The 16,970-nt window shown below is 34.4% G+C and overlaps 2 protein-coding genes and 1 long non-coding RNA gene across 5 annotated transcripts; 1 reads left to right on the top strand and 2 right to left on the bottom strand.

Annotated features, from left to right (window-relative positions):
• The first annotated feature begins 2,540 nt into the window (after positions 1–2,540).
• On the top strand, positions 2,541–8,592 carry LOC131024763 (uncharacterized). Of its 2 annotated transcripts, XR_009101986.1 has the most exons (8): positions 2,541–3,105; positions 3,940–4,072; positions 5,194–5,276; positions 5,358–5,436; positions 5,509–5,618; positions 6,625–6,689; positions 7,953–8,164; positions 8,282–8,592. XR_009101986.1 is itself a non-coding variant. In XM_057954309.1 (7 exons), the coding sequence occupies exons 1-7, from the start codon at positions 3,004–3,006 to the stop codon at positions 8,044–8,046; spliced, it is 666 nt and encodes a 221-aa protein (XP_057810292.1). In that variant the 5' UTR covers positions 2,825–3,003; the 3' UTR covers positions 8,047–8,592. The 2 variants fall into 2 exon arrangements, 1 of the variants encoding a protein (XP_057810292.1); XM_057954309.1 differs by having other exon boundaries at positions 2,825–3,105; positions 7,953–8,592.
• Positions 8,593–9,407: 815 nt separating this feature from the next.
• LOC131024747 (transcription factor MAMYB) lies at positions 9,408–11,759 on the bottom strand. Of its 2 annotated transcripts, none has more exons than XM_057954295.1 (2): positions 10,758–11,759; positions 9,408–9,656 (listed from the first exon to the last, which is right to left on the bottom strand). In XM_057954295.1, exon 1 carries the CDS (start codon positions 11,670–11,672, stop codon positions 10,758–10,760), a length of 915 nt encoding a protein of 304 aa, XP_057810278.1. In that variant the 5' UTR covers positions 11,673–11,759; the 3' UTR covers positions 9,408–9,656. The 2 variants fall into 2 exon arrangements, with proteins under 2 accessions (XP_057810278.1, XP_057810271.1); XM_057954288.1 differs by having other exon boundaries at positions 9,408–9,661; positions 10,758–11,758.
• A 3,009-nt stretch (positions 11,760–14,768) lies between these two features.
• On the bottom strand, positions 14,769–15,707 carry LOC131024740 (uncharacterized). Its single transcript, XR_009101985.1, has 2 exons — positions 15,110–15,707; positions 14,769–15,029 (listed from the first exon to the last, which is right to left on the bottom strand). It is a non-coding gene; the product is annotated as an uncharacterized LOC131024740 (long non-coding RNA).
• Positions 15,708–16,970: the final 1,263 nt, after the last annotated feature.

Genomic DNA, 16,970 nt, shown 5'->3' with positions numbered 1-16,970 from the left:
AATTTTTCAACTTGATGAGGAGTAATATATGCGGAACAGAGAAATGACTTTACCAGGGGAATCACGGGGAGCAGCGAGATAGCTTTCATCAGAGGAATCATACTCGCCAGATGAATCACACTCGCCAGAGGAATCATACTCGTCAGAGGAATCACACTCGCCAGAGGAATCACACTCGCCAGAGGAATCACACTCGTCAGAGGAATCATACTTGCCAGAGGAATAATACTTAGTTAGAGGAAAGGTCCTTGCCAGATGGAAGGCTTGCGCCAGAGGAATCGTCCACCTCACCAGTGAATCTACCTTTTTGCCCCTGACCACGCAGAGTGCTTGTTCTTAGATAGGAGTTTACTATTTTGCCCCCGTCCATGCGAGGAGCGTGTTCGGGGAGCGAAACTTGTGTGCTGACTATTTTCAAACTTAACCATAACAAGTTCTGTTTGTTTTATAATTATATTTCTAAAAAACAATCCATTTAACTTTATATTTGATCCCAACAATGAAATCACTATATGTATCACGTGAATCAATTACTTGAATTATTATACAATAAATGTCCCATTCTACAACAAAAATATATATGTCCCATTCTACAACAAAAATATGGAATTCTAACCCTACTAAAGAGTAAAGACTAGATTGTGATTAGCGTGTGAATAATTTATGGGATTTACTAATCTAATTTTGTGATTAGCGTGTGAATAATTTATGGGATTTACTAATCTAATTTTGTAAAATGAGACTTGCCATTTGGAAACGCAGCTGTGATTTCCAGCCGCCAATAACAGGGAGTGCATATTAGGAGTGCATATAGCATATAAATTAGGAATCAAGTGCCTAATTTTATATACAATAAAGCAAATTAGGAAAAAACCATGAAAAGATGCTTGCAAGGGATTTTTTTTTCCAGCTGCCAATAACCTCCTTGATCAAAAAGTTAAAAACAATTAATTGAATCTAACTAAGTGGCAAGAAAAAACGTGAGGTGCTTGAAAATAAAATGAATCCAAAAAAGTATGTTCCAAAAGTCAACTAATCATAACAAGCTAATGTTCCAAAATTTACTCCTGTTGATTATCATAACAAGTAGGAAAAGAATACGGAATTAACATCCGTTGAGTTATAGCTAATGTTCCAAAATTTACTCCTGTTGATTATCTTAACTTTTAAAAAGCTAATAATCAGCCTCCAATTTGGCTACTGCCCATAATACATTTTTTTCAACTATAAATAATGGCTTGAACATTCTACCTTTTATCTCCAATCAAATTACATACATTCGGATCAATATTAATTTCTATTTCATCTTCGTTCATCAAATTATGAATTTTGAGGTATGTACTTCATTGTGTAGTGAATATCTCTCTGTGCTAAATGTTTTATCAATTGCAACTCGAATTTCATCTCATCATGATAGTACTAAGTTATATTTATCTTTTTATTCTTTGTGTATACTTTAAATATAATAAATTGTGTGAATGGATACTTGTGAAGTTAATATATATTTATAAATTTCTGACTGTAGATGGATTCACCTACTAACAACCTATAAATTAAAGAATTGTCATTTAAGCTTTATTAGAATCTCAACTTTATAACTTTCTCATTTTATTTCTTTGTCTTTTATGCTTATTTTTTTCTTTTTAATTTTCCCACCTCAAGCGTGTATTGTCTTTTTTTATATTTATGTATTTTTTATTCATAAATCTTAGAAGGATTAAAATACTTATATGTTCTTAAATAAAGACTCGACACATGATATTAAATTCAATAAATATACTGTACAGTTACTTTCAAACTTAATATCTTGCTTTTTGTTAAGTATTGGAAATTCTTAAATTATTTGTTAACTAATCCAAGTAGTTGTCGAACCTTTGATTTATTTTAATTATATAATATGGATATCATTATTTTTTATGAGCTATAGTAAAAATCTAAATGAATGGGATATTAAATAGTGAAGATTACAATTTTATATTTGAAAAATAATCACAATTAGAGTTTTAACTTAATAATCACAATTTCACATCCATACAAATATTATAATTAAATTATTAATATAGATATATGATTTTTATAAAATTTAATTACTTCATCTTCAAGCAAAAGCTTATGAAGGTTACTGTAGATTCAGGTTTGAAGTGAGGAATTGACAATTACTGTTGTATTACTTGCTTTTGAAGATCTAGCCAATTGCCTGTTTAATGAATTGTTGTGTTGAGTACCGTTAACTTTACTTTTCGTAACTAAGTTATTGCCTAATGTTGTACGATTTAGCTTCCTTATATGTCGTATATAACACTAATAATTGTTTAAATATTAATTCTAAAATAGAACAAAGATATAAAAAAAATAAGTCACACAAAAACTTCTACAGATAATAGCAAATTAAAATAATAATATATATATCGTCAATATAACTAACATTAAAACTTATTATAAACTATGCTATAAAATAATGACCCGTCGAATTTTGACGGGTTATACACTAGTTTTATCTTATTCAAATACACATTACTATCTTTCATAAAATGGTTGCTCGTCAATCTAGCTACTCAACGGTGGAAGATGTATCTCAAGTGCACATGGAAATTTCTCAAGATCCAATGGTTGGGGTGTATCACATTCTATCTCCTACTTTATCACTTTATTACCTTTTATTTCCTACATACTTAAAACACTCATCTACAACTCTTTAAATTCCGTGCTCAAAAGAAACGCACCACTTTGCGCGAGAGGAAGGGAGTAACTTTTTTCTACAATTAATACACTCAATAATTTTTTTCTTAAAATTATATACTAAACATTTTTTTTGTTTCGAATTTAACGGGAATTGGGAAGTTGGATAATTCCTTTGAAATTTACTGGTGGCTGTCTGATCAAAAGGCCTCTCCAAAATTCTCCCCAGTTCGAAGGCCAAGGCCAAATCGAATAATACCACCAACTCCTGATTGTAGCATCTGTCTGATTTGTAGCATTGAGGTACAACAATTGATTGCAGTAATGGCGGATCTCATCGAAGAAGATGAAAAAATGGTTGACATCACTCTGCGAACCATCGGCCCTTCACCTCGCTCCCGCCTCACCCTCCCCTCTACGCTCAAAGTATCTACTTCTATCTTTTCTCCCTACTATGTTTATTTTCGATGCTCTATTTTCTCTCCTCCGCTTCTGCTTTCCATAATTTGGACTTTTACCGTTTTAAGTTAATTTCTTCCCTATCAACGTCTTCTATTTTTTCAGTGAAAACCTGCTCTACTTTTTTTGGGGGGGAACATGGACAGTAGCGTGGCACTTCAGATTAAATATTTTTTCATTAGATTTTGTTTTTGCTAATATCCTTTGTTGGAGGGCAAGGGGTAAACGGGATGATAGAATTTGAAAAACCTATTAGAGATGAGAAACTTTATGACCCTTGTCGTTGCCTATAATTCTTCAACTGGTAACATACAAATGATTACTATGGACTACGACAAAAAGATGCCTAGCAATGGCAATGAACTTATGCACTGCACTGCAGTATAATTCTCAAGGTATCAGTTTGCTCTTCATCATTAATCAACACAAAATGAGGTATTGAAAATACTTGATGTTATTGATAATTTTGCTTCTTAAAATGCTAGAAAATCTAAATTCTTTCAATTATTTATTTGATCATTGTTTTTGGTTTATTGCACTTAATAGATTAAAATTATGTAGCCACACAAGCGTGGAAGGCGATTATGCGCCATCTCTAGTTGATGACAACACAAATATCAAAGCTTTATTTCTTAAGGAGCCATTTTTTTCATTTTCGCCTAGGGCCTCCGAAATGTCAGGCCCCGTCTTGCCCCTGCCCCCACCCCCCACCCCTCACTTGCATATTTTAGTTACGGAACAGAAAATATCATATAACTTATGAGAGATATTATTTTATATTTTATTTTTGCTGACAAATAGGTTAAAGAGTTGAGGAAACTGATTTCTGGAACTACTCACTTGCCCCTGGAGAATATGACACTTGTTTTCCGCGGAAATGTGTTGCATGATAGTACAAATGGTGAAGACTCATTGGTCCAACTCCACGAGCGAGGTACATGAACTGTCTTTCAATCTAGTTGTTTCTGAACTGGCTCATGTGTTTCCTCCAGTGATGATCAGAAGCATGGTTGTTTTGTATTGCATGTATGGTACTACATTATTCTTAAATTTATAAGGCTTTATGAAAAATTTGAAAATTTCTAGATTTTATTGTACCAGAAAACAATTCATAGATGTTGTTCTTTGTTTTATTATATTTCAGTGTAAATATGCAAGGATACTTGTACATTGTTTTATAGCCCATGATATTTTCTTCTAGATTCTTAACTAATACTCAACATAATTAAATTTTAAAATGTGAATTTTACTCAATTTAACATTGTATGGAAATAAGTTATGCTAACATTATAATAGTATTTATTTAAAAACTTTCTAATGCAAAAAAGAATATAGCTTGTGCAGAGCCTATCCATAATAATTGTTTAATGTCATCCAGTTGATAATACTAAATAAAAACTAATCAAAATTATTTGGCATTTTGTCTATGTTAGTTCTAGTGAAACGGCTAGATTTATTCTAAACCTTAATGTGATAGTTGAGGAATGTCTGCGTATTATTTGGCATTATGGTATTATATTCTGCTCTAAATGGTTAGATTATATCGCATGAAGCATGAATTTTACTTGCACAATCAATTCCACCATAAAATTCAATTATTATTTTGGGTGCTGAGAAGTAAATGTAGTTTGGGAATGGTGTGGATAATGGAAATATGTATTGTGAACTGTTGGGAAATAATTATGCGATCCATGTAACTGGAAAAAATGTCCAGATCAAACTCATACCAATTTGCCGAAGACTTCTTATTATTTAATCATGTTTATTTAATGTATGTATGCATGCATGCATGCATGTATAATATGCTGTTTTTCTGGTCTTGACAAGGATGTAAATATATAACAAAAGGAAAACTGGAGAAGGGTTGTGGAAAGATGAAAATTTCTCATCTCCAGAATTTTTATCAAGAAGCCTAGGGAAACTTACCAATTGTATCAAATGGTTGTTGGTAGCTGTAGTTTTATCTAGATTTTCTTGTTTATGAGGATATGCAAAATTCATGTCCTTGTAATAATCTTTCTCTATCTAACAAGTGTCAAAATATATTATTTCTAGAAACTGTGACTGTTGCTATCAAACCAAAGCCACCTGCTAAGCATATCCAAGACAGTTTTGACGAGGATGATGGAGAAGATCTAGTCAGTTTCAAGTGAATTCTGAAATCTCTATTTTCTTTGTAACTCTTCCAGGATTCTGATTTTTATCCTTTATTTATATAGAAATTTCAGCTTCCAGAATCAACCAGCAGGTGGAAGAGGAGACTGTTTTTCACATTACGTGACAAATTCAAGCTTCCTGGTGAGGCTTAGTTTCACCATTCATTTTTATAAAAGTACAGGAACGTTATAAGTGGTCTTGTTGCTGTTGTAGATATGCTGTTGATGGCAATTTTCTCCCTCAGAACGAAGACGTGGGCAGCCATTTTAATATGGTTCATCCTGGCACCTGTTGCACATAGATTGGGTATTGGACCTTTATATGTGAGTCCTACTGTTCTTTTGGATCCTGCATTTGTTGCTGTCCTGGCTGCCTCATTCTGCAAAGGGTTTATAAAGTCTTATCCAATTTGACAATAGATTGCTCATGCTCTTTGCGGAATAGGTGCAGTAAATCTTGCTCACAATTCCAAATTTTTAGTTGATTATGCTTCTAAGGGCTCGTTTGGTTTTCAGTAAAGGATTATGTAGGGTAATTTGTAACCAGGATAATGAGCGTGGAAAATGACAAATTATTAATACTGAGTTGATATTTGCTATCATGGCTAAATACAGAATAACCTGGTTTAAGTTAATCCTAGGGGGAAGGTAGTATTATTAATCCTAAGAAATCTAGATTAATAATACTGGGTCGTGGGATTAAACCGGGTCATCCGCATTATTACTAAATAATACCAAACACTAGATTGATCTGTACTAAATTAGCTAATACAGTGTATTAGCCAATATCAAACACGCCCTAAGTGTACGTAATAAAGATATTGAAATCGTAAAGTGTGTTTTGACCAAATAATGACTGTTAGCCACATTATTAGAAATACCGGAGAGATAGAAAAACCTTGCTTCAAACATCTTATCTGGGCCTTTTTTCATGCATTCCCTCGCCTTTGATTTTTGATGGCAAAGCATGCCATAATGAAGATTATTGAATGTCATATTTGTAAATGGCTGCGTGGAGCTTTCCTTAGAAGTTAAAACTTTACTTCGCAAGCTGGATATATATATATATATTTTTTCTCAATTATTAAAGATTTGTGGTTCTCTATTGCCAAGTAGGACTAGCCTTTGTTAGAACATTGGCATATACCACTCGTGATAATATGACAAGGCATTAACTGCAATTTTTTACAGAAGTGAAATTTTAGAAAGGCTTGAAATAAACCATTGTCTATAGGCAAGACAACAATAGACAAGAGCTTACCTTTTTATATGTTGATTTAATTTTTTTAACCTCCTTGAGGATCTCAACATATTTTACCATTATTGCCAGATACTTGCAACCGGCTTTTTTATCATATTCTACAATCTTGGGCATCGACAACCTGGTGATGTAAGGTACGTGCTTGAGCCAGGAAATTTCTTAAGTTGCAAAGCTACTATTCCTTTTGATTCCCAATTGCGGTAACAGTATTCATAATTTTTTTTGTAATCAATGGAAATGTGCTGCAAAGTGTTTTGTAGGAGGTTGCCTATTTAAGGGTAAAAATAATAAGGGAAAATATTAGATATTGTCCCAACGTTAAGAGTATCCATAAAAATGTTCCAATGTTTCAATAGTATATCATTTTGATACCTAATGTTTTAACATTGTCCCAAACCCCATTTTCCGGTATTAGAACATCTACATGTCACACACCGGAGGCTAATGACTAATGTGGGATTTGTCTACTTGCCACCTTGCTCCACTTGCTTAAAACAACATTGTTTATTCGATATCAATTTTTTTATGAAGTTCTACCTCAACAAAATGGGACGACGTTGTTCTGTTTCTTCAAGAATAAAACGGAATCAAATTCACATGTGTAAATGGTCTCATCCCCTTTTCAATCTGGACAGTGTCCTATGACAGATCATTCCTGATGCTGCTACTTAATTAATTGATTAAGTTATTTAGAATTAGGATAAAAGGATTGACCAGGCTTTTGTTTCTGGAGCCCTAGTTCAATTTCTTATTTGGCTACTAGAGTTTGAGTCATTTAGGGGAAAAATTATCCTAGTTGAGAGGGGGATGACCATGATTTGGGGGTAGAAATTGGCGTCTGTCCCAATTGTTTTCTTGAAGAAACAGAACGATGTCGCATTTTGTTGAGGTGGAATTTTACAACTTTTTTGTGGGTGTGAATAAAACATTGTCGTTTTAAGTGAGATGGCATATGGACAAATCCATACCAGCCTTCATTGTGACTCGTAGATTAGATACCAAAAACTGCGGTTTGGGACATTTTCAGACATTATTTAAACATTAGGTTCCAAAATGCTGCCTTTCAAATGTTGGCACATGTTTGTGAATATGCTTAACATTACGACAATTTTTGAAATGGTTTGAATTTTTATTGATGCTATAATTCCAGTCTCTTTTACAGCAGTTCACAATATTTGGACATGTGAAAAAAGTTCTCTCTGAAAAATGGAAGAAGGTTTTTTATTATAATGCTAATATTCACTTCATATGTAATCCTGACCATATATTTTCCCTCCCTTATGACAAGACATCTCTAAAATGGAAATTGATTTAAGTTGTTGTGAAACGGTCATGCGCTTATTGCAAATCAATGGTTCTTTTGCTGCTTCATCAACCTTGCTGCTGCTTTTATGCAGTGCATATTCAATATTCAATGAAGATTTCAGAGAACTTCCTGGAACTCTCAATGCGGATCGCCTTGACAGGGACATTCGACTTGGGCAGTTTTGAGGGCATCACAAGCCCAATTTTATCAGTCTCCTTACATGATTTTATGCAGCAAACAGTTGCAAAAATCCTCAACCCGTCCCCACATTGAAGTTCCTGTCAAATGTTTGTGGGATTTGGTGTAAGTTAAAGCTACGCCATTTGCTTGTTAATGTTATGAAAGTTGCAGCAGGATTACTTGTATTACATAAATTGTAGCCTTGTAGGTTGTATAATATCTGCATTTTTCCATGTGCAGGAGATTGATGGATATTTCATTACAATGGCTCCCTCTTGTAAGTACGATAGTTTGCATATAATCAGTTTGGACGATTCTCTTTCGTAAATCAGTAAATGTTTTTTGAGGGAACGTGCATCAACAACTTAACCCTCGTGTTTTTTTTTTTTTGGGGTGTGTGTGTTGTTTGACGGTGGACTTGAATCTAAAATATTTGACCTCAGACATTAACTACTTGTCATTAGACCAACACACAGTCGTCGTGTTTTTACGTTATGTGCATATTACACTCATCTAAATTATGTTGATTCATATGTATGCTCTTCGTTTAAGCGTGACTTCTTGGAACTAATTTTTTTTCGGGTTTATACTTTTTGTGTGATTAAATGAACCTTCTGTCGGTCAAATCTGGTGAGTAGACTATTTGATGATAGTAGTGTAGGTATGTCAATCGAGCCAACCTATCGTATTTCACGCCAATTTTATCGAGTTGTCAAATTATTTGAATATGAACTAATTGTGTTGAAAAATATTAAGGTTAGAAATTTTTAATTTTGAACTTTAGAAGCTTGGGTTTTGAGCTAGCACATTGGGCTAGTCAAATTCAAAAATTTATTAAAAAAAGTTAACTAATACTCCCTCCGTCCCGCGAAGCATGACAGACTTTTCATTTTGGGTTGTCCCACGAAGCATGACACGTTTCCTTTTTTGTCAATAATTATTACATTCTCTCTCCTACTTTATCACCTTTATTATATTCTCTCACCTCCTTTATCACTTTTATTACCTTCTCTCTTCTACTTTATCAATTTTATACTTTATTAATTACACACTTAAAACACTAATCTACAATTCCTTAATTCCCGTGCCGAACTCAAACGTGTCATGCTTCGCGGGACGGAGGGAGTATATTTTCTTTGACAATGTTATATTTCTAACAAACAAATATACTTATAAATGAGTGATATTTCAATATCGATAAACATAACAATTCTTAGATATATAAAAATGCATATATTTTTATTAAATGGTTATCATTTTTTACATCTAAACATTCTATATTAACATGGCCTTTTTGCCATTTTGGGTTGTTACGTTATAAATGGACTATTTCATAAAAGAAAATTCCTCTATCTCAGAAATGGTATAAGAAACCAGATAAAATCATTAAATTACTTTGAGAAGGTCTTGAAGCTGATTACCACAATTCATACTTGTCATGTGATAAGAAACGAACCAGACGCTTTTGGCGTTTGATAATGTGTAACATTTCTAACTCTGCTCATCTCTACATCTCCAACATTCTTACCAATGCTGACTAAATGTATGTTCTTCATCCAACAAAAAGGGCACCGAGGCGAGTAGCAGCTTTACGACAAACTGTCGTCATTGAGGTCTGGCCTAGATATAAGATCGCAATAAAAGTTCCATAAGTCCTCACAGTAAAAAATGAAACACACAACAAATCCAAAATGCAGAATCAACGAATCCTACAAAATGAAAAACAGATTTCATGTTTGAAAGCTCGTACAAATTCAAATTCCTGTAAGAGCACAAATGTTGCAGAATGCCACAGATTAGAAGTTTCACATATGATTCATATTGTTTTTCGAATCCAAACTTTAATCTTCATCCTACAGCATTGCCAGAAATAATCAAGTGCAAGCTACTTTGTATACTTTAAAAGCCCCAATTGTCTTTCAACCCTAGAGAATTAGCTAACACACTAGTGCAGACTAGAACCAAGAAGCATCTTATGGTTCAAGATAGAGAAGAGAGATCTATGGCAAAATGAAACAAGTTCTCACAAATAGTTCACTTCTGAAAGAATAACTTTATAACATCCACACCTATGCCACTAAAACAATCAAACTGAACAAAATGCGAAGGACAACATTTTAGAATATGAGAGTTACCTTGTACTTCATTAGGACAACATTCAACATTTTCTTTGTTGGCTATGCCAACAGGGTTTAAAGTTTCAATCCCGGTCATGATTTCAAGTTCTTTTTATATCGGTTATGACTCATGAGTGTTCCTACTGTTTCATCCACTATAGCATTTTTGCTAAAATTAATGAATCAAACAACTCTATTCAACACAATGGAATCCAAAAAATCAAAGTTTATAAGAAAGCAAATTCAGAAATTTTCAAATACATCGAAACACCTCTGAGTTTGTTACATCAAGGTTTATGTTTTAGAATTTAGTGGATAGATAAGCTGGATATGATACAGTTAATTAATATCCTATATTTACTTTGATTCATTAAGGAGCAAGTGAAGGACAAATCAAATCGCCCACTCTAAACTCTGTAGGGGTGTTTACTTTTCATGATTGAGATATGAATCAAGCAAAATTAGCTCAAATGATATAAATTATCAAGGGCCTAAGATATCTCAAAGTGGCAATCAATTTTAGTAAACAATAGATTAGCCTATACTATTTGTATCTATTTAGGTTTAATTCTCAAAATAGAATAGTAGAATTGGTTTACCTAAGAAAGCTGGGCAGAGGCGGAAGCCTTGGAACTTCGAAAATCCTTCTTGAGCTCGGCCATTCTGGCAACACACGCCGCCTTGGTTTTCCCAGGAACAGAAGCCGCAACCTTCTCCCACCGCATCGCAACCTCCTTGGGAAACGCCTTCAACGCATTCAGCAACGCCACATCCTCCGCCGCAGTCCATCCACTCCCACTCTCCTTCCTCCCTTCCTCATCAACATGCCTCTTCTCCCTATCCTTGAGAAACTTGCTGTACGAATCCTGATCGCCGCCCTTCTTATCTCCAACGTGTTTCGCCTTGGCGATCACAGTCTCCACCTTGTGCTTCCCCTTGAACCCCTCAGCTATGGCTTCCCACCGCCCCGGCTTCCCCACCGGATGCTTCCCCATCAGCTTCTTCAGCATCTCGTCATCAGCCTCGCCCCACTCCTCCGATTTCGCCTCAACCGACGCCTCGATCGGTCTGGCAGATCGCTGCTTGGTTAAATCAACACGAGATGCATCGATCGGATTCGAATTGCCCTCCCCCTCCGCGTCTTCGATTGCTTTCCTGACCGATTTCGTCGATTTTCTGCTAGGTTTTTCAATTGTTTCAAGTGGAGCGTCGGGGATCTCCTGGAGCGGCGGGCCGAGGCCTACGCGGATGTCGCCGGCGGTGAGAGACGGGGGCGCGAAGGGGCCGACGAGAAGGGAAAGGGAAAGCCATAAGAGAAGTGATTGGAGGGGTTCGAAATTGAAGTAAATGAGGGCGAGGCAGAAGAGGAGGAGGGAGAGGGAAAGGGAAATGAAAAGGGTGGGCTTGTGGAGAGAGGAGAGAGAGAAGGAAGAAGGGTGAAGGGAGTCATCGGGCAGATTTTTGGATTGAAACAGGAACCTAGGCTTGCTCTCGTATTCATCTAAGAACTCCATGGATTTGGAGCAATCAAGCCAGGTTCCGCCGGGAAGAGAGTATTGTTCACTGTATTTTGTAGTCTTCAGCACATATTTTAAAATTATTTCCATAAGATTTATATCAATGCAAATAATTCATACATTAGTGGCTCATTAGTTAATTTTTTTAATTATAAGACAGTTATAATGGAAGTACGGAAGAAGTACAAAATAAAAAATTAAATTATAATTTAAATTTGCAATGTGAAAAAAATAATACAAATTCATGCATCAATAAAATACACATATAGAAAATACTAGTCAAATTTAGTACTCTAATTAGTATTTTCCTTAACTTACCTTTTTCATTTCTATAAATAATACTATCTTCGTCACACTTTAATAGCCTCGTGTTTCAGTTTGAAATATTCCATTAAATAGACTTGTTTTTTATTTTGAGTGAAAAAAATTATATTTAATTGATATTAACCACATCATATTCCTCATAAAAAATAAATTTCTTAATTTTTGTGTCAAAAGAATTTAACTTATTAGAGTGAAACGGAAAGAGTAACTTATAAACAACAATAAATTTAATTACGTGTTTTTAGTTTCATCATATTTTGTCATGCCCAAAATTAATGAATATAATGGGAATTGGGAACACCATATCCTTTCTTTATTTATTTATTTATTTTCGAATGTGTATGACACCAGCTTGTTGCATCTTTTTTAAAATATTATCCAATTCATCTTATTCCAAATCATATCGATCCTCTCTCCGTCCATGAAAAATAATCATAAAAGAGGAGGATCCAAGATTTAATAAAAATATTTAAATATATTATAAGTAGAGAAAATACATCACTTACCTATTAGTGTTAATAAAAATAACTGATTGTATTATGAATGAAAAAGTGATTCACCGTGTGATAAAAAAATGTCCAAAAATTAAAAGTGATTAATTTTTGTGGACGCTCAAAATAATATTTTTTTTTGAGTAAAAATTTAAAATGTCCACTTCCTTTTCTTTTTTTGTAAAAATGTTATCTCTTATTATACAAAACATTCTATGCCCTATTCTTTAAATACCTTTTGATTTGATGGGTTTGTTTGGTTTTCTGTGAAAGTCTTACACATTTGACCAATTTGACAGCTATCAATCATAAAAGTCAACGATTTGACAGCTATCAGTCAAGAGTCATATGACCGGTGGGTGGCTAGATCATGTGTCCGCCCGGGCGGACACATCATTTTATCGGCCGGACACATGATCTGCCACTCACCGGTCATATGTACTCTTGACTGATAGCTGTCAAATCGTTGACTTTTATGACTGATAGCTGTCAAATCGGTCAAATGTATAAGACTTTCACAAAAAACCAAGCACACCCATCAACATCAAAGGGTAAAATAGGTACTTCACATAATTAGAGCATAAAATGCTTTTATGATAACTTAAGGCATTTTTACAAAAAAACTTGAGGAAGTGGGCATTTTTACCTATTAACACTTTTTTTTTTGTGAACAAAAGAAGTATTTCTTATTACTATATTTTTTTGTATTGCCCCAATATACACACACGTAACTAGATATATTAGTATGTACTATGTAAAGTTTTAAACTTTAAAACACATTAGTACAATTTTTTTGCAATGAAATAACTATTATTCTTACAATATTTTAACTATTTAAGAAATGTGAATTTAAATCTCAGTTGTATTTTATATAAATATGATAAAATAGTTCTAAAATATTTTAAAATTTTAAAACTATAAAATATAGAGTGTTAATAATGCGAAATATATATTAATAATAGTGAAAATCAATAGTTGTCCACCAAAATTGCGAAGTTTAATATAAATTCAATATAAGAATTTAATTACGCCATTGGTCTCACAAAAACATGAACATTTGTAAGTGCACATGTTTTAAGAAATGTTAGATAAAAGTGTATTGTGAGTGAAAAATGGGATCCACTTTATCTAAAATATATATAAAAAGTAAAATGATTGTGGTATGATAGTGTACAAAAATAAAAATATTAATGTTTTTGTGAAAACGACCCAAAATGATAAAAAAAAAACATCATATTTTTGTGAGATAGATGAAGTATTTAAAATAAATTTTATAAACATCCTTTTTTAAAGTTAATTTAATATGTTTTCAAGGCGAAATACATAATTTAATATAACTAAGAATATGAAGAATGAAGAAAGTGTCATTTAGGATTGAAGATGAATGTGATGCCCTGAATATGTTTTATTAATAGGAGAATTTATTTATTATAAATTTTAGGGTTAATAGTTGTAATGACCCGACTTTTAATTGAGGATTTAAAATCTTCTAATGACTGATTAAAGATTTATTTTGATAATTAGGGTTCAGCATCCATTAATAAAATACGAACTTATATGAATTTGATGATTTATATACGTGATGATTTATTTTTATTTTTATTTTCAATGGATGATGCACTCAAAATATATTTTGAGTCCATTAATCTATTACCGAGGATTTAACATTGAAGTGTTAAATATAGATCTTTTAATTGATTGTTAAAGTGAGCCCATGAGTTATTTAATTTATGTTAGAGGCAAGCCCAAATGGATTTTATACTTCAAATAAGAATTAGTCTTGTATGTGTCAATGTATTTAAATGAGTTTGAAACCATATGATTAATGTATTAATCTCTTAGACATTTTGATGAGTAAGATGGAACCATACTAAGCATACTGAAGAAATTCCACATTCATACTAAGCATGCTGAAGAATTTCCACAATCATGCTAAGCATGCTGAAGAAATTCCACAGTCATGCTAAGCATGCTGAAGAAGTCCACGATTCTCATCCATCCAAGCCACCCCATTTTTCTTTTATAACCTACACCATTTTTCACCCATTCCCACCTCTGCAGCAAGTTTCACCCCAACAAATTACAAGGTAATAGAGCAAGATAATTCATCCCATTCAATTCTTCTTCACAACAATTCTAACTTATGTGATATACCAAATCTGCAGAGACAAGCAACATTCACCACCAATCCAAGGTTTTCCCTATTTCACTTTTACAGGGAATCACCAATTCATACACGCCTGTTTAATGTTTCACAACAAGTTTACATATGTACATATGAACTGAAATTTCTACACTGAGTGTTTTATTGCAAGAAAAGAATTTCAGATTTTATAAGCATTACAGTACATGATATTTATAATTTCATATTTACAGTGTATGACTTTGCAGTATATGTTTTTGCACAAAAACCCTATGCTAAGTGTTTGAATGAAATCTGGGGTGAGCCCCTGTTTTGTGTGAGATCCGAGGGAGACGGCAGCCGCGGTGGCTGCCGGTGGTCGACGGACGGCGGCGGAGCCACAGGGTGGTTTCCGTTCTGCCATAGAGGAAAAGAGGAGAGGGGTTTTCAGATTTTTAATTTAGAAAAGGGGAAAATGGTAGAAGATAGGGTTTTACCTGGGTTGTCGGCGGCTGCGGCTGCGGCTTCGCCGGAAATCGGAGGGAGGAAGGGCGGCGGCCATGGCTGTCCTGTGGTCGCCGGATTCGAGGGAGTCGGTGATTCAGGGCTTCGGCGGTGGCTGGCTTCATTAACAGCTGCTGCTACTGCTGCCGGAGTCGAGAGAAGGGAGATGGCTGACCGGTGCTGTCCTCGCCGGGGAAGAAGACGACGCGGCGGCGCGGCTTACGCCGTGTCTGCGTGCGTGTGTGTGTGAGTCAGTGAGAACTGAGAGAGAGGGAGAGAACCGAGAGGAAGAGGAGAGATGCCGAGGGAGAGCAGAGCGCCGCTCGTCGGCGGCGATGGCGCCATTGAACGGCGGCGGCGGCGGAGAGAGCGCAGAGGCGCCGAGAGTGGGAGAAGAGAGAGAGACGAGAATGAAGGGGGAGGGGCGCAGCTTAGGTAGAAGAAGGGGGAAGAAAAGAAGAAGGGTTTGGGTTAGGGTGTTTGAGGTTGGGCCGGGTTTTGGGCCGGGTTTTGGGCCGTTTTTAATAAGTAGTTGGGCTTGTTTTTATAGGGCCATGTTCTATTTATTTATAATGGGCTTATTTCATTTAAAAGTTTTGGGCATTTGTTAATTTTTAAATGTTTGGGCCTTGATTAAAAAAAAATATATATATATGATAGACTTAATTTATCTAATTAATTTGGGCTTATATCTATTTAAATTATTTGAGCTCTTAATTATTAATTTAAATTGAGCTTGATTAATTTAATTATATATTGACCTTTAAATTAATTATTTAAATGGAGTTCTTTATTTCAAGTATTTATAAATGGATTTTAAAGTAAAATATTTTGAGTTAAACTCTTATTTAAATTAATTCTTTTCAAATGACTTATTAATATGGATTATTTGAAAATGATTAAATGATTTTAAATATGAGAAAGCATGATCTATGATGATATAATTTATCTATGTGATATTATAGGATTTGTTTTTAAGATGACAGAATATTTGACTTGATGACATAAATAGAACGAGTTATGATTAATGCGCATGTTGATGTTCGAATAAATAGTTCGAACCTAAATGTTAGTTATGTGATAAATGTTTTGAGTTTAAGGTTTTTGAACGAGACGAAACAAGATTAATATGGATGCTAGAACCCTAAAATCATTAAAGGAGATAGTTTAGTTTAGAGACCTATCTTCCTTTCTTACACGACTTTCTTCTCGAACTTATCGACTCTTCGTCAATAAAGGTCCAGACGGGAAGTGAAAGCTAAAGAAGGAGGTAACTCTACGCCCCTAGTGGGAACGGAATGAGGTAGGCATTACTTTTACTATACGTATATAGAGATCCCCTGCGTGTCGTAGGCCTCTTATACGAATGAATGCATGAGATGATTTAACTGTTAATTTCAGTTTTATATATCAATCAAATGAGTTTAATGTTACATTTGAGCAAGTTATTTCGTTACAAAATATTTGAGTTAAAGTTATTTCAAGTATTGTCTTGCCATAAAATGTTTAAATTTTAGTATGATATCTATCTGCTTTGGCTTTGCCAATGATGCAATCGAATTCGAGTCCTGAGCAGTTGATAGCTATCCTGCCAGGGCTAGTGTACACCAGTGACCGTGAGTCATCTAGCGGGTTGGCCGGTCAAGTGACCGTGAGAGGTGGCCACCTCTCCGGCACACAATTCCAGATATGATAGATTACAAGAGAACTTAGACTGATCAGTCGAACTTTAAGAATCACAAATGAATTTAGTAAGCTTGGGCCTTTTTAGCGAAAAACTCCCTTGCTGTACTGTTTATGATGGCATGACAATTTACAGTTTTGAAGCATGTATTTTTATACCTAGGCATACGT

Source organism: Salvia miltiorrhiza, chromosome 1 (genome assembly GCF_028751815.1).
Source record: "Salvia miltiorrhiza cultivar Shanhuang (shh) chromosome 1, IMPLAD_Smil_shh, whole genome shotgun sequence".
Classification (NCBI taxonomy): Eukaryota; Viridiplantae; Streptophyta; class Magnoliopsida; order Lamiales; family Lamiaceae; genus Salvia; species Salvia miltiorrhiza.
Note: the sequence above shows the minus strand (reverse complement) of the source record. Positions and strands in the feature narration are given on the sequence as shown.